At 45.3% G+C, this 22,489-nt stretch overlaps 1 protein-coding gene across 5 annotated transcripts in view; it reads right to left on the bottom strand.

Moving 5' to 3' along the window:
* Nucleotides 1–22,489, bottom strand: part of PDGFRA (platelet derived growth factor receptor alpha) — a 44,721-nt gene that overhangs the window by 15,817 nt on the left and 6,415 nt on the right. For all 5 annotated transcript variants that reach the window (XM_045881136.3, XM_045881135.3, XM_045881138.3 and 2 more), the window contains 15 exons: nt 18,949–19,009; nt 16,798–17,115; nt 13,316–13,576; nt 11,989–12,119; nt 10,559–10,730; nt 10,277–10,466; nt 8,760–8,875; nt 7,462–7,588; nt 6,172–6,365; nt 5,653–5,747; nt 5,304–5,436; nt 2,961–3,065; nt 2,240–2,350; nt 1,603–1,756; nt 549–715 (listed from right to left, as the gene is read on the bottom strand). In XM_045881136.3, the coding sequence (XP_045737092.1) occupies nt 549–715; nt 1,603–1,756; nt 2,240–2,350; nt 2,961–3,065; nt 5,304–5,436; nt 5,653–5,747; nt 6,172–6,365; nt 7,462–7,588; nt 8,760–8,875; nt 10,277–10,466; nt 10,559–10,730; nt 11,989–12,119; nt 13,316–13,576; nt 16,798–17,115; nt 18,949–19,000 (2,326 nt within the window). In that variant the 5' untranslated portion in view covers nt 19,001–19,009. The remainder of the gene's footprint in view (nt 1–548; nt 716–1,602; nt 1,757–2,239; nt 2,351–2,960; nt 3,066–5,303; nt 5,437–5,652; nt 5,748–6,171; nt 6,366–7,461; nt 7,589–8,759; nt 8,876–10,276; nt 10,467–10,558; nt 10,731–11,988; nt 12,120–13,315; nt 13,577–16,797; nt 17,116–18,948; nt 19,010–22,489) is intronic.

The following is a 22,489-nucleotide window of genomic DNA, read 5'->3' as shown; positions in this document are numbered from 1 at the left end:
TTATTCTTTTTCTTTTTTTCAATTCACAGGCCACAAACTTCTGAAAACATGTCACAGATACAGTTGTGCAGACACGCAGTTAGGGACCACGGGCTGGCAGTTCCGCTCACCGTGCCTGCTCACCTTCCGCTGAGTTATTTTTTTTTTTTTTTAAGTAGTCTCCACGCCCAGCATGGAGCCCAACACGGGGCTTGAACTCACGGCCTTGAGATCAAGGCCGGGGCTGAGATCCAGAGTCAGATGCTTAACCGACCAAGCCACCCTGGCGCCCCTTCCTCTGAGTATTTTAAGTACAGGTTTCCACCACTATCTGAAAGCAGAGCATTCCTAAGAAACCCTGTGTAAGCCAAAACAGTGTAAAGCAAAGAAGCACTTACTATTTCGTAAAAACCAAAAATCCTTTTCAGACTTCTTTCAGTGAGTGAGAACAAGTACTAATGTAGGTCTTTCATCAAAGAGAGGCAGAAACCCAACTTTCAGAGTGCAGGGGAAATCTATATCATACTAAACCACTGGCAGGTGCAGAGAGTGGACAGTGACAGTTTTACCTAACATAGACTTCTTCTTATACGAGGCTGGGCGGTCATACAGCGATCTCTGGATGTCCGAGTATTTAGAAACCTCTTTCCTTTCCAGCATGGGGACATACTGGGTGGTGTCAGCTTGCTTCATGTCCATGTAGTCACCATTGTTTTCAAAAGATAAAATAACATAACTGTAACAACAGAAAAAGAAACCTTATTCAGGGTGCCCCTTGGGAGTGCTCATTCTACCTTCAGTAGATGATGACCAGGGGCCCACAGTACACAAGACAGTGTGGCAGGTATGGGGATAGCCAGGGGGGGCGAGCAAAAGCAAAACCAATGTGCACCTTCCATGTGGGGCAGTCTGGCAGGTGAGATGAGCATTAATCAATAATCACACAAATACCTGGGTCACAAATACTGGGTCATCTCAACTCAGGTGTGTCTGTCTTTATTCTTGCTCTGTTTTTCAACTCACAGGCCACAAACCCTGGGCCGCATGACCACGTGGCCAGATGTTTCCTGCTCCTCAATAAATTCAGTGCCAATGTGGTGTCCATCGAGTAATTCTATATAAAGTGAACTTGCACTTTCTGATCTTACAGAACTTTAAAGCCACTCAGACCTCTGTAGCTACTTGTAGGTTCCCACAGTTGGGATTACTACCACTGGCTTGATTTCTAGGCCCAGGGTCCGCAAGGAGCAGAATCTCAAACGTGGAGGTCCTAGGGCAGTTTCTCACAAGATACCAGCAGGGAGGCATCCCTGGCCAGAGCCGCAACTTACAGGTCTCTAGCGGACCACACATTACCAGCAAAATGGCTCCCAGAATGACTCCAACTCTTGCCTCCGTTCAAACCTCTTGGCAAGGCCTCCCCACGTGATATCTGGTCCCAAACACCTGTGGGCAGGTGTGTCCCTGCTGCATCAGGGTACGACGGGGAAGGCTGGGGGACTCTAAGTCTTGCTGCCTGGTGGCACGGGGTCTGCAGACATGGATTCTATGCAGACACGGGCTCTCTCCACTGGTGAGGCTTCTAAGGCAACGACTCACAGCAGCGTGTCCCTCTGCACCCACCTCCGTGTGCTGTCATCGGAAGGGTTCAATCCGAAAATGTCCAGCTCTTCCTTTGGTTTCTCCGGGTGGCGGCTCAGGAAGCTATCCCTATTCTTATGCAAATAGTTGACCAAATCCCCATAGAAGCAGTACTCGGTGATGATGTAAATAGGGCCTGTGGGAACCAAAATCAGTTAAGAAATGGGCATGAGAGGCGCCTGGGTGGCTCAGCCGTTAAGCGTCTGCCTTCGGCTCAGGTCATGATCCCAGAATCCTGGGATCAAGTCCTGCATCGGGCTCCCTGCTCAGCAGGGAAGCCTGCTTCTCCCTCTCCCACTCCCCCTGCTTGTGTTCCCTCTCTCACTGTGTCTCTCTCTGTCAAATAAATAAATAAAAAATCTTAAAAAAAAAAAAAAGAAACGGGCATGAACACGAAGAACAGAAAAGCCATGAAATGCGATGTTTGCACAGACAGGAGATGGTGCTCAAAAACAAGGATCTCCCGACAATTCAGTGGAATCCAGGCAACTCCGTTCAAGAGACTTAAGAGTTGCTGGCATGTTTGGAGGTAGACAGGAAGGACTTTAAAAAAGCCTGGACAGTCTTCACAACTACAGGTCTTCTGTGAAAATCCTCACTCCTGGGTCAGGAAGCCTACCTGACTTGGTGCAGGCTCCCAGCAAGTTCACAATGTTTAAATGCGGCCCCAGGTGAGTCATTATCTTCAGTTCCGACATGAGAGCTTGTTTCTCACTGGATCTGGCTGTGGCTGTTGAAAAAATAAATCACGTATCAGTTCAAGTGATTTACCTCCCACACAAAGCCAATGACATGGCTAATCCTATGATGGGATATCATTTCATTTACTGAGAGCCTTTTTTTTTTTTAAGATTTTATTTATTTATTTGAGAGAGAGAATGAGATAGAGAGAGAGAGAGAGAGAGAGAGCATGAGAGGCGGGGGGGTCAGAGGGAGAAGCAGACTCCCTGCTGAGCAGGGAGCCCGATGTGGGACTCGATCCTGGGACTCCAGGATCATGACCTGAGCCGAAGGCAGTCGCTTAACCAACTGAGCCACCCAGGCGCCCCTCACTTACTGAGAGCCTTAAAGAGAAACACAGAGTGACCTGGTCTAGACTCTACTAACTAATGCCTAGTCTTGAGGGTAAAAAGAAGTCACCAAAATAACAACTCTTGACTTTCCAACATACAGGCAATGAGAATAATCTAAATAACGCGACTGAGAAAAGAGCCTAAATACACACAAAACCTAGAATCGAAAGATCTGGTCCTAAATCTGGCATGTACTCGCTGTGTGATTTTGAGCAATTCACCTGACTAACCTCTGGTTTCAAAAAAATCCCAGGAAAGGGCACTTACGTTTTAGCATCTTCACTGCTACTTTCATGACAGGCTGGGAGCGGCTTAACCCATAGGCAGTTCCTTCAACCACTTTCCCAAACGCACCAGATCCCAGGATACGACCTGTGAGCAATCAGAACCATTAACACAGGCGGACTGGAGCTTCGTCCCCTCGGTTTTATGTACCACGGCCAGCATGCATGGGCGCCCAGCGGGGGGCTATTCTTTCAGACTGGAGTCAGCCTCACGATTCCTGCAAGTCAGCACGTCAAGATCAGAACGGAGTCCACAGGGAAGGAAATCAGTACAATTGCTTTTGTCAAATAACATCTGTAAGGGGAAGGGAACCGCGGGCAGGAGTAAGGAGGGTGCATCCTTCCCTGGTGTGAGCATTCTGTCTCCCAGCTCCAGTATGGGCCAGACCGCAAGCTCCGAGGCCCTTGTTTCCTGTGGCTCTCGCCCAAACCCCCTGCTTCTCTACCCTTCTGTTCTCCACATGCAAACAGAGGCATCTTTTGCATCAATAAGTCCTTATCCACTGGAAATACTTCGGTATTCAAGACATCACTGATTCCAAGGCGTGATGAAGTCTTGCTGCCTGCTTGTAGGAAGGACCGGGACCATCAGAGGCTAACAGCGCCCAGTGGGAACACACACTTGGCTCCGTGCTGGAAGCGACATAAGGAAATGGAAGCTGCCGTCCCCACAATCTAAAAAGAATGCGTCCCCAAATATCAGTCTCACCACGCCGAGCCAAGCCGTGTTGGGGGCGGGGGGTGGGAGACTCAGCTCTTAAGGGACTAACAGCCAGCAGTGCATGTTTGCATGTTTGCATTGTGGGAAACTGTACCTGGAAAGATACGGCTGCCTTAGGGGAACACACAGGAGCAGAGAGACACAGAAATGCCTCTTAGCACATTAGGGATGTTGCCCTTCCCCCCCACACATTTTACTACTTTAAGTTCCTCTGCTCTTTTTGTAAAACTGGGGGGGGGGGGGCGGGGAGGGGAGTAGGGGTGGGATTGGTGGTGGGGAGAGATGATAAAGAAAACTTCGTTTCCAGGTACAAGTAGTTGAAATTGGAAGTAGCTAGGACATCTTGTTTGATTTCAGTTTAAGTAACTCTTTAGTAAGACCTAACCTTGTATTTTGGAATGAGACAAGTGGATCATTAAACACTGCCTCTGGCATCCTCCAAAGCACACACGGTTAGCGTACTCCCAGTGACATGACCTCTAGCTCTAACTTTCACTTGTCTTTTTTTATTTAAATTCAATTTAGTTAACATATAGCATATTATTAGTTTCAGGGGTAGAATTTAGTGATTCCTCAGTTGCAAATAACACCCAGTGCTCATTACATCAAGTGCCCTCCTTAATGCCCATCACCCAGTTCCCCATCCCCCACCCACCTCCCCTGTAGCCACCTTCAGTTTTTTCCTTATAGTTAAGAGTCTCTTATGGTTTGCCTCTTTCTCTGTTTTCATCTTATTTTATTTTCCCTTCCCTTCCCCTGTGTTCATCTGCTTTGTGTCTTTGTCCTGTTTTCATTCATTCAGAATGTGATTTAAAAAAAAAAATTCCTTTAACTAAAGCTTCATGTACTCGGTCTCAGCCCAAGATTGAAATATGTGAAAAGTCTGTGATAAGTTGACTTGATTATTTTTACATATTTTGCTTTGAAAAGTACCTATATTTTTATATTCTATATTCTAAATATACGTACTCTAAAGCAGTATCTAATACATCCTCAGAATGGACTAGATTAAAATACCCTTTGTGGTTGTCCTCATTCAAATCTCGTCTGTTCCTTTTCAGTCACAGAAATTCATCCCATCAATTTGTGTGACTCCCAAAGCAAAGCCATCTCAATGAGTATCTTTGGCAGGACCTCCTCACATTCTCTTCTCCTCTTGTAAAATTTTCTTTAACCATAATTTGCTATAGAACAAGATTTTTATTTTTTTATGTTTTTATTTTTTTAAGATTTTATTTATTTATTTGAGAGTGAGAGAGAGCACGAGCGGGGGGGGGGAGGGGCAGGGGACAAGCAGACTCCCCGCTGAGGGCAGAGCCCGATGTGGGACTCGATCCCAGGACCCCGAGATCATGGCCTGAGCCGAAGGCAGACGCTTAACCAACTGAGCCACCCAGGTGCCCCTGGAACGAGATTTTTTAAAAACCATGGCAGTGATGCAATTAACTCATTTTCAAGACAGAAAAATACTTCTGAAAGCCAATTTCTATTGCCTAGCTCTTACCAAGCACAAGCTCAGATCCCTTATTCCTGCACAAGGCTATAAAAAGTAGTTATGTCCCAATCAAAGGGGAGTCTTGGGAGATCACCCCAAGAGGCGCTTACCAAGCACGAGTCCATCCCTTGGAAACTCCCATCTTGAGTCATAAGGCAGCTGCATCGGGTCCACGTAAATATATTCATGTCCGTCAGGGCTGATGGATTCAATGACCCTCCAACGAATTTCATACCTCGGTTTCTACGAATGACCAGGACAGGTAACTAGTGAATTACCAAAGCCCAGATGCACCAAAGCTTAATGGCAGCAAAGTGACCAGACACAGCAGGATCAACCCACATTCCTTCAACACATAATTACTGAGCTCCTTCTCCGTGCCACATGCTGAGCTAGGCTGCTCTTCTTCTTGTTCTTACTGGCTTCAAAGGTTTTTAGTTCTTTGGGGAAAATACCTACCTGTTTCCAAATGACAACCAGGACAATAAGTGAGATGATCACAATCACCAACAGCACGAGGACCGCAGCGGCGACGGTGAGTTCAGAACGCAGCGCTGAAGGAGAAAGACGCATGAGGAAGAATTTGCACAAACACGCAGGAGGACAGGAAGGCGATGTGGTTGTGTTTGGGCCAGAAATCTCTCACTATTGGCGGAAAAGCATCAAGGCTGCCTGGCTCATTTTCACTTGTAAGGAGCAACAAGGCAGAAGATCCCCCTTCCCCATCTTCTGTCCCCACACTCAGACTACAGAGACGGAGTAGCTATCCCACTAGACAAGCAGGATGCCTCTGCAAGGTGCAATTGGGGGTCAGAATCCGAAAGAAAGGGCTCCCATGTGGATGCCCAGAGAAGGCCCTTTAAGAGCATTCAGAGCTGAATTTCTGCCTTGGGACCTTCATTCCTTTTGGACCCCATCTGGGATTCAAAGTTCTGCATGAAGGAGGAAGGGCTTGGCTGATGACTAAGATAAACTCACTGGGAGCCACCAGCTTCAGCTCTCGGCTCTCAGCCCCAAGGAGATTCTTGGCCAGACATCGAACAGCGATGGTCTCCTCCACCCTGGTGAATGTCACTCGGCCCTCCACAGTACTCCTGTCTCGGGGGTGGACCTCCGTGATAATGTTTGAGATATTGTTGGCCAAAACCGCCCATGAAGTTTCATTATTACACCTGGAGAGAAAAAGGACATAAACACAGAGCCAGTTATCAGGACAATGGAGGTGAGCAAAGCAGTGAGAATCACCTATGGTGGTAAGCAGCTCTGACCTTGCCTACATTTGGGGGTGCTACAGGTGGACTTTTGTATTTTATGTGCATATTAATATCACTGAAACTCGTTTGCACAGACCCAACAGAGGATAACCTGTATGTGGATAATTGAAAGTTAACTGTTTATGAAGCACGCAAGGTAGAAATAAGTTCCATCAAATATAACTACCAATCCCAAGTCTTGAACCCATGAGCCAACTGAACAGACCCACTTCAAGAATGTTTAACTATCCCAATTGCCCACCCCTTGAAAAAGCCTGGCCCCCTCTTCTCTCCCCACCTGCACTGTCAAGTGCCCCTCAGGTGTCACTAGGGTTGGAGTGATCCCCTGGCCGAGTTAATGAGACCTAGATTCTAGCCCCAGTCAAGATCCAAGATCAAGATCCCCTAAGAAAGGGAAGGTCTAGGAGTCTCAGCTTCCAAGAGAAAATATCGAGGCTTCTGAATGCAAGCAGTCACCATGGGTGGAAGCGTGAGCATGTCACTCAAGTGCCCAACAGAGAAGATGGACAGATGGGGGGTAAAGGAAGAACTGGTGAGTTAACTCCCCCAAACAGCAGGTAGGCAAAGGAAGCAAGCAGTCACCATGGGCAATATTGTCATTTATGTTCACATGCCAATCTAGCTACCAAAAAAAGCTCACCCTGTAAGAAATATAAAGCGAAGTGGACCAGGGTGGTAAAAATCCTCCTAGACCTGCAGTCCTTTAAATTCATCTTCTTTTCTGATTAGGCACCCTTGGAGAATCTGGTGAGAGCCAGGGACCTTCTCCTTATAGCTCTTCATGACCACATGGGTCACGGGCACCACACCATGCACGCATGCACACCAGGCCCGTGCTTAGGACCCTATCCTATAGTTTATGAGACTTAGGCCCAGTCAGAATCACAAATACAAAAGAAGGGCCAGCCAAAGAAAGCAAATGCATCTGAAGTTCTTTGTATCAAGGAAGAAACATTCTGACCACCAATGAAAAAGAAACCTCTCGTTTCCGTACTTCTTAATATCCTTGCAGATCATCCACTCGATATCAGGAAGAGGCGTCCCTTCAGCGGTGCATCTCACAGTCTGTCCCCCTGTAGAGCCATGGTGGTCATCAACCAAGTCCAGAATAGACGAGGGAACTGCAAGAGGTAAAAAGAGATCAGAATCGAATCATCTGGGTCCCAGAACCTCCGTGAGCCACAGGTTCACAGAATTCAGGTTCAGAATTTGTCCACGTCGCATCGGACCTGTCAAGCGAGTAACCACCCAAGAAGGGGCTGAAAGCAATTATGTGCATAATCATAATGCTCCACTTTGGGTAGACCCACTTGGTTAAGAGCATTTTCAGAGTTTCAGTGTTTAGGGATTTGTATCCTGTGGTGTTCTAAATCTGGAGTGAGAAAAGTAAAAAGCCCCTGTGGTTATTTGGCTTGAAAGGCAAGGAGGCTCTTAAAATTGTATTACGGCTTGGGGTTCAACTAATAGATTCAGCTAGAGTATAATCTAAAGCAGCATTTACCAAAGTGCATCTGTGGAATGTCACTAGGTTTAAAAGATTTTTTTTTTTAAATCCATGATCAAATAAATTAGAAATATGCTAATGCTTGTATCACAGATTTACTGTGAGGGTCAAGTGAGTCCCCTAACGCAGTTCCAGGCACACGGTAGGTACCCAATGAACAGGGGCTGGACCTGAACGTGAACAGACCGAGGCAGTCCCTCCTGGTAAGGGCCGTTGTGCGATGCCTTGAGGGAAGCTAAGCGAAAAGGCCAAAACTCTCTGGAACAACCTAAGGTCATCTGGACCAAAACGCATCACTTTACTCTTCCAAGAACTGGAGGTGCCAGACTGAGAAGCAGGTGGTGTTGTAAGCTAGGAATTCCCCAGACTGTTTCAGAGCAGCCTGGACTTCCCAGAACTGTGTGAATTCATAGCCCAACAAAGCTCTCCCTGACAGGTGACGCCTACACCAGCTACTTCTCCCATAAAGCGCTGCTTTTCTCTCCACCCCCGGGGGAGAAGAGTGCCAGGCTCTCCTGGGGGGACACTCATTCACTTCATTGCTGAGCTCATATGATCTCTCTCTTTTTTTTTTTTTTAAAGATTCCATCTATTTGAGAGAGAGAGAACGAGACAGAGAGCATGAGAGGGGGGAGGGCCAGAGAGAGAGGCAGACCCCCCGCCGAGCAGGGAGCCCGATGCGGGACTCGATCCCAGGACTCCAGGATCACGACCTGAGCCGAAGGCAGCCGCCCAACCAACTGAGCCACCCAGGCGCCCTCATATGATCTTTCTACTGCCTGATGCACCTTGAGTTAAGAGCTCGAAAGTATAGCTCTTCACGTCGTCCTCATTTTGAACGACGATCGTGTAATGGCCGCTGTCTTCCTCCTTAGCGCGGATCAGCTTTAATTTGCTCCGATACCTGAAACAAAAAGGCCTTTGTGTCAGCTAGTCATAGCCAAAGAGATGCCAACTGTTCCAACAGTGCCATGTTCACTTTAAAGTTTGTTTTCGTAAAAAGTAAAAACATCTTTTTTTTCTTGTCCATATCTTCGCTTTTCTGGGATTTTCCGTGCCCTTTCTACATAGTGAAGGTCTGACTTATAGACACTTAATTCTTAAACAGAAGCCCAGACATCTTGAGACGAGCAACAGGACACAGTCTACACACTGACATGGAGAGGTCTCCAGGATGACATTCCTACTTGTTGGTATTTGCTTAAAGAAACTCGGGAAGGTTTCAGAAGAACCTAATGAAACTAATAAAAGTACTTCCCTCTGCCTGGGGAGGCAGGGAGACCGGGGCAAATGGCGGCAGGAATGGAGCAAAGCTTCTTACAATGCACCTTCTTGATGCTTAAGTACTAATAAAGCACAAGATTCCATCACCTTTTAAAAAAATAAATTAGAAAAATCTATTTCTTCATACTTTATTAAAGGGAAGTTTCCCCTAAAGATTTCTTCCATGTGTTATAAGTGACATTTGACTCTGTGTGTTTTTATGGGTTCATCAATAAAGTATTTGCCCATTTGATTGCCCTTCTTTATAAAACATCACAGGGGCGCCTGGGTGGCTCAGTCGTTAAGCATCTGCCTTCGGCTCTGGTCATTATCCCAGGGTCCTGGGATCGAGCCCCACGTCGGGCTCCCTGCTCATCAGGGAGTCTGCTTCTCCCTCTGCTGCTCCCCCTGCTTGTGCTCTCTCTCTCTCTCTGTCAAATCAATCAATCAATCTTTAAATAAATAAGTAAATGTGTAAAGCATCACAGGGCCAAAAAGCCACAGGATGGATGGGAAGAGCGCTGGTCACAAAGCGTGACAAGCTCACGCATCCCTGAAATTCTCCATGCCTCAGCGTCCTTCTGTGTAGCGTGGGATAACCATATGCAATAGCACAGTGTCCTTTCCAAAATTAGTTAAATGAAATTATATGTGTGGAAGGATTTTGAGGGCCCGAAAGTACGGCATCACCATACATGTCTACTTGCCATACAGATGGTGGATGTCATGGAATATATCCAATCCAAGTGGGTCCAACTTTACTTCCTTTCCTCCATCCCTTCCTGGATGCAGGAAATGATCTTTCATTGGGAACAGAGCTCTTTAGTTCTTTTTTCTTATTTTATTATTAAATATTTATCAGCACAGTATTAGCACATGGCAACGTTATCATTAAAGGTACTTGATTTCAAGTATCTCCTGTGTCAGACTTCTCATTTTCTAGATTGAGTCTTGGTTTGTGTTGTAAGACATGCACAAACCTCAGTCTATCTAGAGAGACACAGTAAAAAGAAATGCATACTTGGGAAGGGTGTTTCTTTACCTTATTTCCTGAATCCTTTCTATGTCCGTGGTGATCTCCGTGAGATTTTCAATCAGAGTCAGGTTGTCCTTCAGCCAGGATATCCTGGGAGGTGGGTAGGCCTGCACGTCCACCACAAAATGTTTGACTTCATGTAGGTCGACAGCTTCCAATGGGCTGAAGTTGGGTTTGATTTCAATGAACCCTTTCTCTGTACAGGGAAGAGTTTCCATTAAGTAATGATTACCACGTGGTGGATCCTAAGCATCAGGGACAACTGACATTTTAGAAAGCAGAATGTACCATGGACAGAAATGGTGACTTTCTTCATCTCTTTGACCTCCTTGGTGGCCTGGCGGGCAGCACATTCATAATCTCCACTATCTTTCACCGTGGCCTCGGGGACCCTCAGAGTGTACACCAGTTTGATGGACGGGACCTTGATTTCCTCCAGCATGGTGATGCCTTTGCCTTTCTACAGCAGAAGGGGAGGAAAACCACTTTAAAAAGCTGGCTCCAGAGAGTGAACCCTCATACACACCGTGGGTGGGGATGAAGTGCTAATGTAAGTTCCTGGATTCTAATGTCCTCCCCCCGCCAACCCCACGAGGCTATTGGTAAGGGGGCTGGGGGGGAGTTGTGCATGCACAGGGCAGAGGCTAATGGGAAATCTCTGTACCATCTGCTCAATTTCACTACAAACCTAAAACAGCTCTAAAAAATAGTCTAATAAAAAAATTTTCTTAAGCTAGTGCCTTAGAAAATCACGTTTTAAAAAGGATATTTAATGGCATAGTACGGTGTTTGTGATATACTGCCAGAGGAAAAATGATGTGACAAAGTACTATTAAAAATATAATACCTATTAATGATTACATTTATTTTGTATACAAAGTATTGAAAGGATTTATCTTCCTAGAATATTAACAGTGATGTCCTGGGAAGTGGCTTTTCCTCTGTTTCTCTAAATTTGATAACATTATGATGATAAACCTGTATTATTTTTATTATCTGATGAAAACTTTGTTTTATAAAACAATACTTAGATTATATATTTTGGGGCCAAATAGCATGTACTATGGTTTGGGGGGAAAATGTCTATCTCCAATAAATGAGAAGAAATGTTTATGCTTTAAGGATTAAGGGTAATCAAGCATGAACAGTAAAATCAAACTGCCTCATATTCCGGGAAGATGTACACATATAGGATTATGAATGTCTCTTCAGTGCATGAGGTCATAATGTCATATGTGAAAATGCCCAACTTCCAATCAATGCCCTGGAGAGACAGGAAGAGGGGAAGCAAAAGCACAGGGGAGAGAAATGGATAAAAGGAGAGAAGCTATCAAATGCCAAAAAAGAACAGGGAACAGAAATTTGCAAATCAGGAGTGAAAGGGAATTAGATAGATAGGTAGATAGATAGATAGATAGATAGATAGATAGATAGATAGATAGATAGAGCTGTATGTATAGAACCTTCCTATTTCTTTCTTTCTTATGAAAAAGAAGGCTCAGTGTACAACCTTTATAGATTCTGAAGGTCCTGGTCCAGCTAGCGTCTCAACCTCCCCCATTGCCCAACGAGCCATAAAGTGATCTAGTCAAATGGGCTCACAGCAGAGATGGGAAGCTGAAGTCTGGAGAAGATCGGTGTCATGCCCCGTCAGTGACAGGTCTTCTGAGCCCTGTTGTGCTCTGCTCCATGCCACCAGGAGCCTTGTAGGTACCTACCACTTCTCCAGGGTAAGTCCACTGAAGGTCAACCACCTCATTGTTAAAGACGGCACAGGTGACCACAATCGTCTCCCCTGACTTATACACAGTTTTAAGAGCTTCCATTTCTAGATCAAGTTCTGATGTTGCTATTTAAAAGAAGAACAAACAAAAGGACCTCATTATCCACAGTATAGTTAGAACCTTATAAGGTTTGGGTTTGCTTTCTCTTTTAAAACCCTGAAAAATAGTTTTCTTCTCTTTTTAAGCTTTTGGTTTGTTTGTTTTTGTTGGGGGGGGGTAGGCAGTGGAAGAGGAAGAGCGAGAATCTTAAACCCCAACTCAGGGCTCAATCTCACAACCCTGAGATCATGACCTGAGCCCAAGTCAAGAGTCCGATGCTTAACCAACTGAGCCACCAAGCTGGCCCAAGAAAAATAATTTTCAAAGCACTGTGATCAAGACAAGTTTTTTGAAGTCTCAGAAACTTTGATTTTGTGTTGGCATATATAATTTGGCACATAGTTATAAAATAACACACACACATACCTACAAACACCTACACACAAAATAGTAACAAGAGTAAAACTAAATTCCAATCGGACAGAACACCACATTCCTGAGCATTTGGGTTAAGGATGGCTCTCCTCTTCTGCAACCACCTTTACAGATGTATTTATTCATTTAATCAACCAGCCTTTTCTGACCAGCACTGCTCTGGGCATTTTGCTCCTCCCTTACCATTTCTCTCCTTCTCTCTCCCACCTTGCTGCCCAACTATTCTCAGCGCTTTTCTAGAACCAAGCACAGTGCTGGCATAAAAGAAACCCTTACCCAGCGTTCAGTGGCATTCTGCTCACCCCAAACTGCTGACCCCCAACACGCATTACCCTTTCCCATTCAGATGAACCACTCACATCAAAGGGAGGGCTGTAGCAACAAGCTTTGCTCGAAATCAAAATCACTTTTCTTAAGTTACTGAAGTTAATCTACGCATCCAACCCCCACAGGTGTGTGTTTGTTTTTAGGGCCTCTGTAGTCAGGAATGTGGGTATAACAGTAAGAGGCTTATGCGAGAAAAGAATTCCTTACAGTATTTCGAAGTCAACTGATGAAATATGAAATCTTACAAGGGGTAAAGAAGCATTTGTTTTTAGTAGTGCTAAGCTTAATATTATTACAGCCACAGAGGGCAGCCTAACGTATGGTAAAGGTGGGGTCCTAAATCCCCAAATATTCAGGGTCTCCATCACCAGGGACTATGGTTTAAAAAAACAAAATCCTGTATACATCTAGTTATTTTGCCTTTAGCTCTTTAAAGAAGGAGAGAGAAGGTTACAAGTACCTTTTAAAGCATAAACATTAAACGGGATGGTCTGGAACGTCTTCCCTCTGATGGTGGCTTCGCAGACATAGGGCCCGACGCTGAAGGTCCCATTAAAGCCCTGTCTGCTGTCATAGGAGGCGTGCACCACCCCGTCACTGCTGCGCAAGGTCACCGGAGTCTCGGGGTCAGTTGTGCGACAAGGTATGATGGCAGAATCATCATCCTCCACGATGACTAAATAATCTGTCATTCCTAGAGGTACAAAGGCTACATCCGGGTCTATAGTTTGGGAAAGAAAGAAAAACACGTTAGGCATTAATTTCACCTTTACACATATATTCAGAAGAAAAATTATCCCACTGGCATTAATCACATTAGGTATGAATGATACCTTCACATATATCCAGAACTTGTCACCACACTGACATTAATCACCGTAAGAGCTAGAAGGCTACTTTATTTTTTTTTTTAAAGATTTTATTTATTCATTTGAGACAGAGAGAATGAGAGACAGAGAGCATGAGAGGGAGGAGGGTTAGAGGGAGAAGCAGACTCCCTGCCGAGCAGGGAGCCCGATGCGGGACTCGATCCCGGGACTCCAGGATCATGACCCGAGCCGAAGGCAGTCGCTTAACCAACTGAGCCACCCAGGCGCCCTAGAAGGCTATTTTAAAGTATGAATAACACCAAAATGCCTGTACCCTAGTAAAAAGATTGGTGATGACTAAATATTAGCCAGGAGTTGAAATCAAAATTTAAGCACTACTGAAAAAATGATCAATAATCAAGTCTATCAAAACAAGAGAAAATACTCATAATTTCAAAAATTCTGGTCATAAACATCCTCCAAGACCACTGACTCCAAACACCTTGATGCCAAGACCCCTGACTTCAGGGAATGAGTGACTTATGAAGGACACCTGGACCCTGTCTTTGTTCTGACCAGTTAGTGCCTGGATGCTTCAGAGGACATGTGCCCCAGACCACGATCACCAATAAAAACCCCAGACCCCCCAAAAAAAGAATTTAAAAATTCCTATTGTCTATAGTCAGTATTACTGAAAAGTAGTACAGAAACCTATTAAAAAAAATCATCTGTCAAGTAATAAATAGAATTTACAGTTCCACAGCCTGAGAATTTTATTTCCAAAAGAAAACCAGCTATGTAAGTTACTACAGTACGGAATCCTGAGAGTCTCAAACGTCGGGTTCAGAAGGGCCCCTTATTCTCCATGACTACAGATAAAAAGATCTCTAACTGACAGCAGTGCAGAACTTACTTGGACAGTGTTTGTGCTGAGGGTAGGGGAGAATTTTTGGACAATTTTAAGATGATCAAAACAAACAAACAAACAAAAAGATGATCAAAACATCATATGCCTTTAACAAGCCCATATTCCTACCATCCTCTTCAAAGCAGGGGGCATTTATGTGTGAACAAAGCTGGGGTGACATTCTAAATGCCTACCCTTCTTAAAACAAAACCTTTTTTTGTTAGGAAGAGGGTTCAGACAGTTAAGAATGTCATGAAAGAAATGAAGAGAGTCGAGATCCATGGGGCACCCACAGTTACAGAGGACAAGAAGAGTGGCTGATTTAAAAAAAATAATGGGGCGCCTGGGTGGCTCAGTCGTTAAGCGTCTGCCTTCAGCTCAGGTCATGATCCCGGGGTCCTGGGATCGAGCCCCACATCGGGCTCCCTGCTCAGCGGGAAGCCTGCTTCTCCCTTTCCCACTCCCTCTGCTTGTGTTCCCTCTCTCTCGCCGTGTCTCTCTCTGTCAAATTAAACAAATTAAAAAATCTTAAAAAAAAAAAAAACTTACAAGGAAAAGGCAGAAAGACAGGAAGACATATTTCAGAGACCCCCTTACCTCACCTCTGCCAAAACAAGATGGCAAGAGTTATCAATAGTTTGTATATTTATTTGCTTTAAGCCAAGTACTCTAGCTATAGTCCCTTTTAATTTATGTACGAAGATTTCCATTACTTGAGTTTGTGTTCAGAGTTCCAAATCCTTGAATTCTGTTAGTAAAGATTTCAGCAAACAAAGCTACGAATTCATCTCAGGTTAAAATATGCATTTTGATATTCATAATACATCAGCCAGGGCTTCCTTTAAAAATGCAAGTCTTGGGCACCTGGGTGGCTCAATTGGTTAAGCGACTGCCTTCGGCTCAGGTCATGATCCTGGAGTCCCGGGATCGAGTCCCGCATCAGGCTCCCTGCTCAGCGGGGAGCCTGCTTCTCCCTCTGACCCTCCCCCCTCTCATGTGCTCTCTCATTCTCTCTCTCTCAAATAAATAAATAAAATCTTAAAAAAAAATAAAAATAAAAATAAAAATGCAAGTCTTCCCTACCATAATGGACTATCTATGCAATGTTTAAATAGTATCATGGCCCTTCTTTAAACAACTGTCCTTGGCAGAAACCAATATACACAGATAGAGATAGATACAGACAGAGATGGATACAGACAGAGATGATATAGATTTATAAAGATATAGAGAGACAGATACACACAAAGGAACAGATAAAACATAGATACAGGTACAGATGTAGACTTAGATCATTACAAGGAATGCACGGGGCAGACCAGCTGGGTGGTAAACCAAATGAACCTCAAGCTCATGGCTAAGCCTAGCTGATTAGCAGGGCTGCTGGGAGAAAGCACCACACCATCTCCCACTCTAGGAGCAGGCTCACACCCCAAGGCCATGCCCTCCAAAGGGGCCACCAGCCAAGGACTGTGTGGCACAGGGGTTCCTTAGGTCCCAGACCTCCTTGACACAGAGCTCTAGGACTCATCTACTCTACCTTCCTTCCTTCCCTCCTCCATTCAAGGTCACACCCACAATGCGGGCAAACAGCCCTCCCAGGCTCTGCTGGATCCCTCCCCATTTTCTCGCACAGGCTTGTCCCCTCGACAAGCCCTAGCGTGCTTCATCCCATCTTACTCCTGTCTTGGCACCTGCTTCTCACAGGTCGGGAGACAACATCATTAGTATGGAGTTTACCCCAGATTTGAATTTAAAAAGCCCACCTAATTAATCAAGAATATATATTTCATGCCATCTGAAAGAATAGCATGGTTATTTGGAAGCTATTAAAATAAACAATAAGCAGCTCCAAGATACCTAATTAATTTTCGTGTCCCCAACACTTCGCATAGCGCCGGACACACAACAAATAAACTGCAAATACTCGTCAAGCTTGGTTGAGCTGAACAGAAATGAAGTCGTTTCAGATTTTTTTGCACAATGCCAATGAAACGTGCCCTGATAAAAATATTTTCTAAAATGTAACGTGGTTCCAAAACGTTACCCATACATATTTCTTGATAATGGTCTCACAAGTGACCTTGGTTTAACGTTGTGCGTTCTCTCGTATTTGTCACATTTTCTCCCGTAAATGTTTATCGTGTTTGTATGTCTTAAGACGCTGATCCAGCTGGCGGGAGGGACAGGGCCAGGAGCATGGTGCAGGGGGCCCGCACGGCTCACCTGGCACGTAGATGTAGATGTGCCTGCCTTCGATCTCCGTTTCCTCCGTCTGAGTGTGGTTGTAATAGCAAGTGTACAAGCCCGTGTGCGCCGCCGACGCGTTGACCACCTCCAGCACGGTCACAAAAAGGCCACTGTTATTCTCCTCATTTCTGATTTCCACATTGGGGTTCTCTTCTTCAGACATGGGGTACTGCCAGCTCACTTCACTCTCCCCAAAGCATCTCAGAGAAAAGGATGAATTCAGCTGCACGACCTTTTCATTTTCGTTTGGGAGGATAGACGGTAATGAAAGCTGGCAGAGGATTAGGCTGGGCCCTGTAAAAGGAAACAGGCTCTGAATAGGGCGCAGCCAGAAAGGACAGTCTCACCCAGAGAACCGAGAAGAGCCAACAGCAGTGGCTTACGGCAACAATGACCGTTTCTGCGCCAAAATCCGTTAGCCTGGATGCCCATGAAAGGCCCCCCATTATAACAGCCGCGGCATCTGCTGAGAGCAGCAAATGCTCCGAAGGCCTCAAAAGCCCCACCAAACCCTGAGATTCACCCCAGCGAACACTCAGATGGAGAGAGGACGCCTGATTCCAATTCCATATTTCAGACTCTCGTGTGTGACCATAAAGCATCCCAAGAGGGCAGAGACGCGAGCACATATGGGTTCTTTATTGTCCACATTCCCTGCAGACGCTCCCCTTAGTACGAAATGGGGTGAGAACCAGGGCGGGGAGACTGAACGAAGCACAAAGCAGGTCTGTGTTCAAGAATCATGTCTTTTCCATTCCTCACAACACTCCGGCATGCTTCCTCACTTAATTTAATTTATGTATTTTTAAGTAGGCTCCACACCCAATGTGGGGCTTGAACTCACGACCCTGAGATTAAGAGTCTCGTGTTCTACTGCCTAAGCCAGCCAAGCGCCCCTGGATTTTAATTTTTAAATTAAGAATACTTAAATACTGGGTGCCTGGGTGGCTCAGTTGGTTGAGCGACTGCCTTCGGCTCAGGTCATGATCCTGGAGTCCCGGGATCGAGTCCCATATCGGGCTCCTTGCTCAGCAGGGAGTCTGCTTCTCCCTCTGACCCTCCCCCCTCTGATGTGCTCTCTCTCTCTCATTCTCTCTCTCAAATAAATAAATAAATAAATCTTTAAAAAAAAAGAATACTTAAATACTTAAAGAATACTTACATACTTACATTTTTAAAGTAGGACTACTTAAAGAAAACTCTAAGTTCATCTTAGAACCTAAAATTTCAGTCCAGTTTTCCCTGTCTATAAAACCGACAGAAGAGATTTTATGACTTAATTATTAATCTATGGTCTCTAATCTCCTTTGGAGCCCAATGTGGGAACCCCACCCAACTTCACTATGCACCCACTATGACTCTTGCAGCCTCAGGCCAGGTTCATAATTGCATTGGGTCACCTATCCTCCCGCAGACGGGGTATACTTGGTGGTGTTTGGAACTACTGAACCCTTGCTCAAGGCTAACATGTCCATACAGATAAGCCCCACAGACGCTAACAGACTTAAGTTAACTCCTCAGACCAGAAAAACATTGGGTTCACGGTGAACATCTGTGATGTATAAACATCTGGATGAAAACTAAGAAAACGCCCATAAATATTTCCACAAATGGTCCAAGTGGTATCCTCCTGGTAGAAAAACGTTAGTAAGATTTCCCAAGAGTCAAATATTCTACCAATCAGATTCCAAGGGAAAACGTGGCTCTAAGATTTTTCCAGCAATTTAAGCATCTTCCACTTAAGACAGGTATGATTCCCTGGACATGAATTTTCCATCGTTTATTTCCTTCGAACATTCGCAAATGTCTCCGGAAATCCATGTCCCAGGAAAAAGAAAAGAGCAATGGGCAAATTTAGGCAATGATTCCTACCACGTTGCGATGCCAGGATTATACATATACTAAAATTGCCACTGGTGAGCATTCCTTTTGAACTGGAGTTAGCTCGATCCAGCAAAGGGAACTGAAGGCTTGTGGTCATTCTAGGTAACTTCTCAACATTTTCGACTTCCCTCCCCTCTCTTGGACTGTGTTTGCAGAGTGCAAGGAATACACTCCCAGAGCACAGAACTTAGAAGGCAAGGGTTCCCCCAGAACAGTGAAGTCGGAGAATATTGGGATCCTTACCTGTGAGGAGACAGCCTAAGATCAGGAGGGCCAGAAGGGAAGTCCCCATCATTCTGGAAAACTGGAAAATCAAGCATCAAACAGAAGCAGTGTTAGCCAATAAAACCACCTGGGAGCCTCACTCCTTTTGTGCTTTGCAACATGGAAAACATTAATAGCATCATTTTAGTCGAAAATACCTCGCTTTAAGATTCATGGTTAAAGCAGTTAAGATACCTAAAAAAGAATCCCATAGCCCAACGGGACCCCAAGATCATGACAGGAGCCATCTGAAGCTGAAACCCTTTTGGATTGCACGCAGCTTTCAAATTCCAAAAAGTCTGGCTTTTATGGTCTCAGAATGCATCCGAGAGTATAAGAGAACTGTTCCTTTTAATCCATTGAAATGAAGAATGTGAAAAACAAGCACACACGTATTTACTCAACTTCCAAACTGGAGCTATTTTCGCTCAAAATAGGTTGTCATTTGCTTTGTGTTTCGCTACAGAGAGTATGTGAAGTACGTGAAACTCAACCACTACCTTTGGAAAAGATGCTTGGGCTACAACAAGTATCTTTTTATTGACAAGCCATTCTGATCTCGAGTTTTTGAAAGTCAAAACCAATGTCAATTGGAGGACATCCCTTTGCCATGCACGGGCCCCTAATAGGCTCAGGACCCACTGCACTCACAGTCGGGCTGACCAAGGTAGGGGAGCCCAGGGCACAGGCGTGGAAGGAGCAGTGAAGAAGGTGAGGCAGGGAGAGGAAACGGGGAGAAAAATATGCCTAAATGTCCGTGTTTTGGGGGATGCGGTAAACCACCCAATAATATTCAGTAGAGACCTGGAGAAACCAAGTCTTTGACTCCAATTGCCTGCTGCAAAATCTGAGGAATTAAAGAGAAGTGGAGAGAGACTGAAACCAAATGGCGCAGGACACAAGCAGGGAAAGGGAGGGAAAATTAAGAGGGACCCAAGGAGCCCCAAGGTGAAGCCATGGAACAGTCTATTCTGGTCAATCCCATGAAAAGGCCCCTTTTTCCTTATCCGTTTCTTTTCTTGCGCATCCCCACTCGCCTTATTTTATCTCCTCCCCATCACTTCCCACGTGAAGTCACTGATTTCATGATCTGACTGAAGTCAATGAAAGACCTGCGCACAGGCTTACAGGTGTGGACGCTGCGAAGCACCCAAGTTTCGACTGGAGAGGTCCCACAGAGGGGCCCCTGGGGGGGTGCAAGCTTTAGAATATCCCATTAAAAAAATGACCTAAGCCTTTTTCTGGGATGTCCTGGGTCCCTACCTTGCTCAAAACCCCAACACATGAAATGGAAAGACTTCATGGGATTTAATTTTTTCCATCACTAGCTTTGGAAACTAAGATGTGTGTTCATGATTCTTGAGCAAACTGGCCTAAAACAAACAAACCAAGAAAACACAGCAAAAAAAAAAAAAAAAAGTTCTATGTATGCCTGTGGTTAGCCTCTGATCATGCATTTTTGCTTTCAGGTGGCCCGTATGTACAAATCAGATTTCTGCTTCATTGAATTCTACCGGGAAAATGGAGCAGGAAGACAGAGTGAAAGGCAGAATGCTGGCAATGGTGGGGGGGAGGGGGAGGGTTGGACGGGGAAAAAATGCTAAATCTGTATGCTGTGTCTATTAACAATAACCCTGAGACATATTTGATTTTAGGAAGTGCCAGCTGAGCCTCAGAGAAGTTTAGCAAGTCACCCCAAGTCACACAGCAGGTGCTAAAGCCAGAATTCTAACACGAAGTCTGTGTGATGCAAAAGCCATGCTCTCTCCAATTCACCATATGGTCTCCCTCAAGGGAAGGTCAGTACTTCAGCCTTGCGTGTCCCCTCCCTCCCCCTCCCAGCACTATTTCCTAATGCAAACTGGGGCCCTGCTTCCCTTCTCTGCTCACCCTAGTGAGAGAAGTACAATCGCGGCGCTGTGAACCCAAACGCAATTTGCACAATGCTGGCTTGCTGATGGCTTCTGAGGCTCCTGGCATGTGCCCGGGAGGTGTGGGGAGGGTGTTTTGCAGGGTTTCCTCACTGCTGTGGTGACGGGCACAGCGGGCCCCAGAGCCAGGCTGGACAGCCTGATTTACCACAATTAGCAGTAACGGCCTGTGTGTTTGTACATATAAATATCAGCCTCCCACTGATAATCCACTTAGCCAACTTCAAAGGAGCCCTCCAGAGCCAGCTTGATGTCTTGGGTTTTATCACATTTATATCCTGCATTTCTTTAGCAGGGCTTGCCAATGATGCATCTTTAAAGCATTCCCAAGCTTAAGAGAAGGGCTCTGAGGAGCGTTTTGCCCCGGGCCAGCCCCACCAGCTTGCCTTCTGTGCATCCAGATACGGTGGCCCAGCTGCTAGGGAGGAGGATTCACTGACAGACGATGTGGGCACTGAAAGCAGGGCCTCAGAGCCAGCGATAATGATGCGAACACCGAGACTCTACATGTGTTTGCCGAAGATTTCAAACTCCCTTCTCTGATAAGAGAAGTTCCCTGGCTAGAAACCCAGGCGTATTTGTGAAGTTTCATGTCATGACTCATCTGTAACTCAGACAATTGCGTCGTGAATAATTGCAGCATGTTTGCCCTACAGGGAGGTAATGGAAAACAACAGGAGAGAATAGCCTCCCTGCCTATTGGCCATGTAGTGAGGATCTCGAGGAGTCCAGCTCGTTATTTCCTGGGCTTTTCCACTCGGGGAGTAAACGCTCATCCTTAATCAGTGGTCCCTATCCTGGAGCATATCCAAAAGTTAGATGTGCAAACACAAGTAACTGAGGTTACAAATTCAGAGAAATGAGCCAAAATCCAAAAATCACTTTTTGCAAGGAGAGCAATGGACTTCATCCAAATCTGTTTTTAAAAAATCATAATCATGTCTTCTCATGCCAGCTACAAGTTGGGTTTCAGGCTCCATCCTCTATAACCACAATGCAAAAAGCGCTGCCAAGAGCGAGAGAAACAAAGAGGGAGAAGAGATGTCTGCCACGTTCACTCTCAGGCAAGTGACCTGTGGTCCCCCCCATGGCATTTTCTTGTCTTTCTCATTCCTTCTCTCCGAAGTATGATGGAAATCACTTTAGACTAGGTTCATCCCAATCGGATGCTTAGTCCATCTCTCTGAACCTCCGGCTCTTCTTCTATAAATGGGGATTAATAACACCTGACTTGCTGGCTTGCTTTACCAGGTTATTATAAAGACTAAGTTATAGTTTAGTCAAAAGTGCTTTAGAAACCACAGCCATTGGTCTTCATATCGACTCTTTTCCTGCAGACTCTTAAGATGTTTTATAAAGATTTTATTTATTATTTATTTGAGAGAGAGAGGGTGTGCATGAGGAGGGGGAGGGGCAGAGGGAAAGAGAGAGAGAATCCCAAGCAGACTCTGTGCTCAGCATGGAGCTAATGTAGGGCTCGATCTCATGACCCCGAGATCATGACCTGAACTGAAATCAGAGTCGGACGGATGCTCAACTGCCTGTGGCATCAGGCGCCCCCCACTAAGATGTCTGAGATGACAGGGATG

Source organism: Mirounga angustirostris, unplaced genomic scaffold, assembly GCF_029215605.1.
Source record: "Mirounga angustirostris isolate CCGP_5_RB_7025 unplaced genomic scaffold, mMirAng1.0.hap1 SCAF_2, whole genome shotgun sequence".
Classification (NCBI taxonomy): Eukaryota; Metazoa; Chordata; class Mammalia; order Carnivora; family Phocidae; genus Mirounga; species Mirounga angustirostris.
The sequence above is the reverse complement of the archived record's forward strand: the minus strand, read 5'-3'. Positions and strand labels throughout refer to the sequence as shown.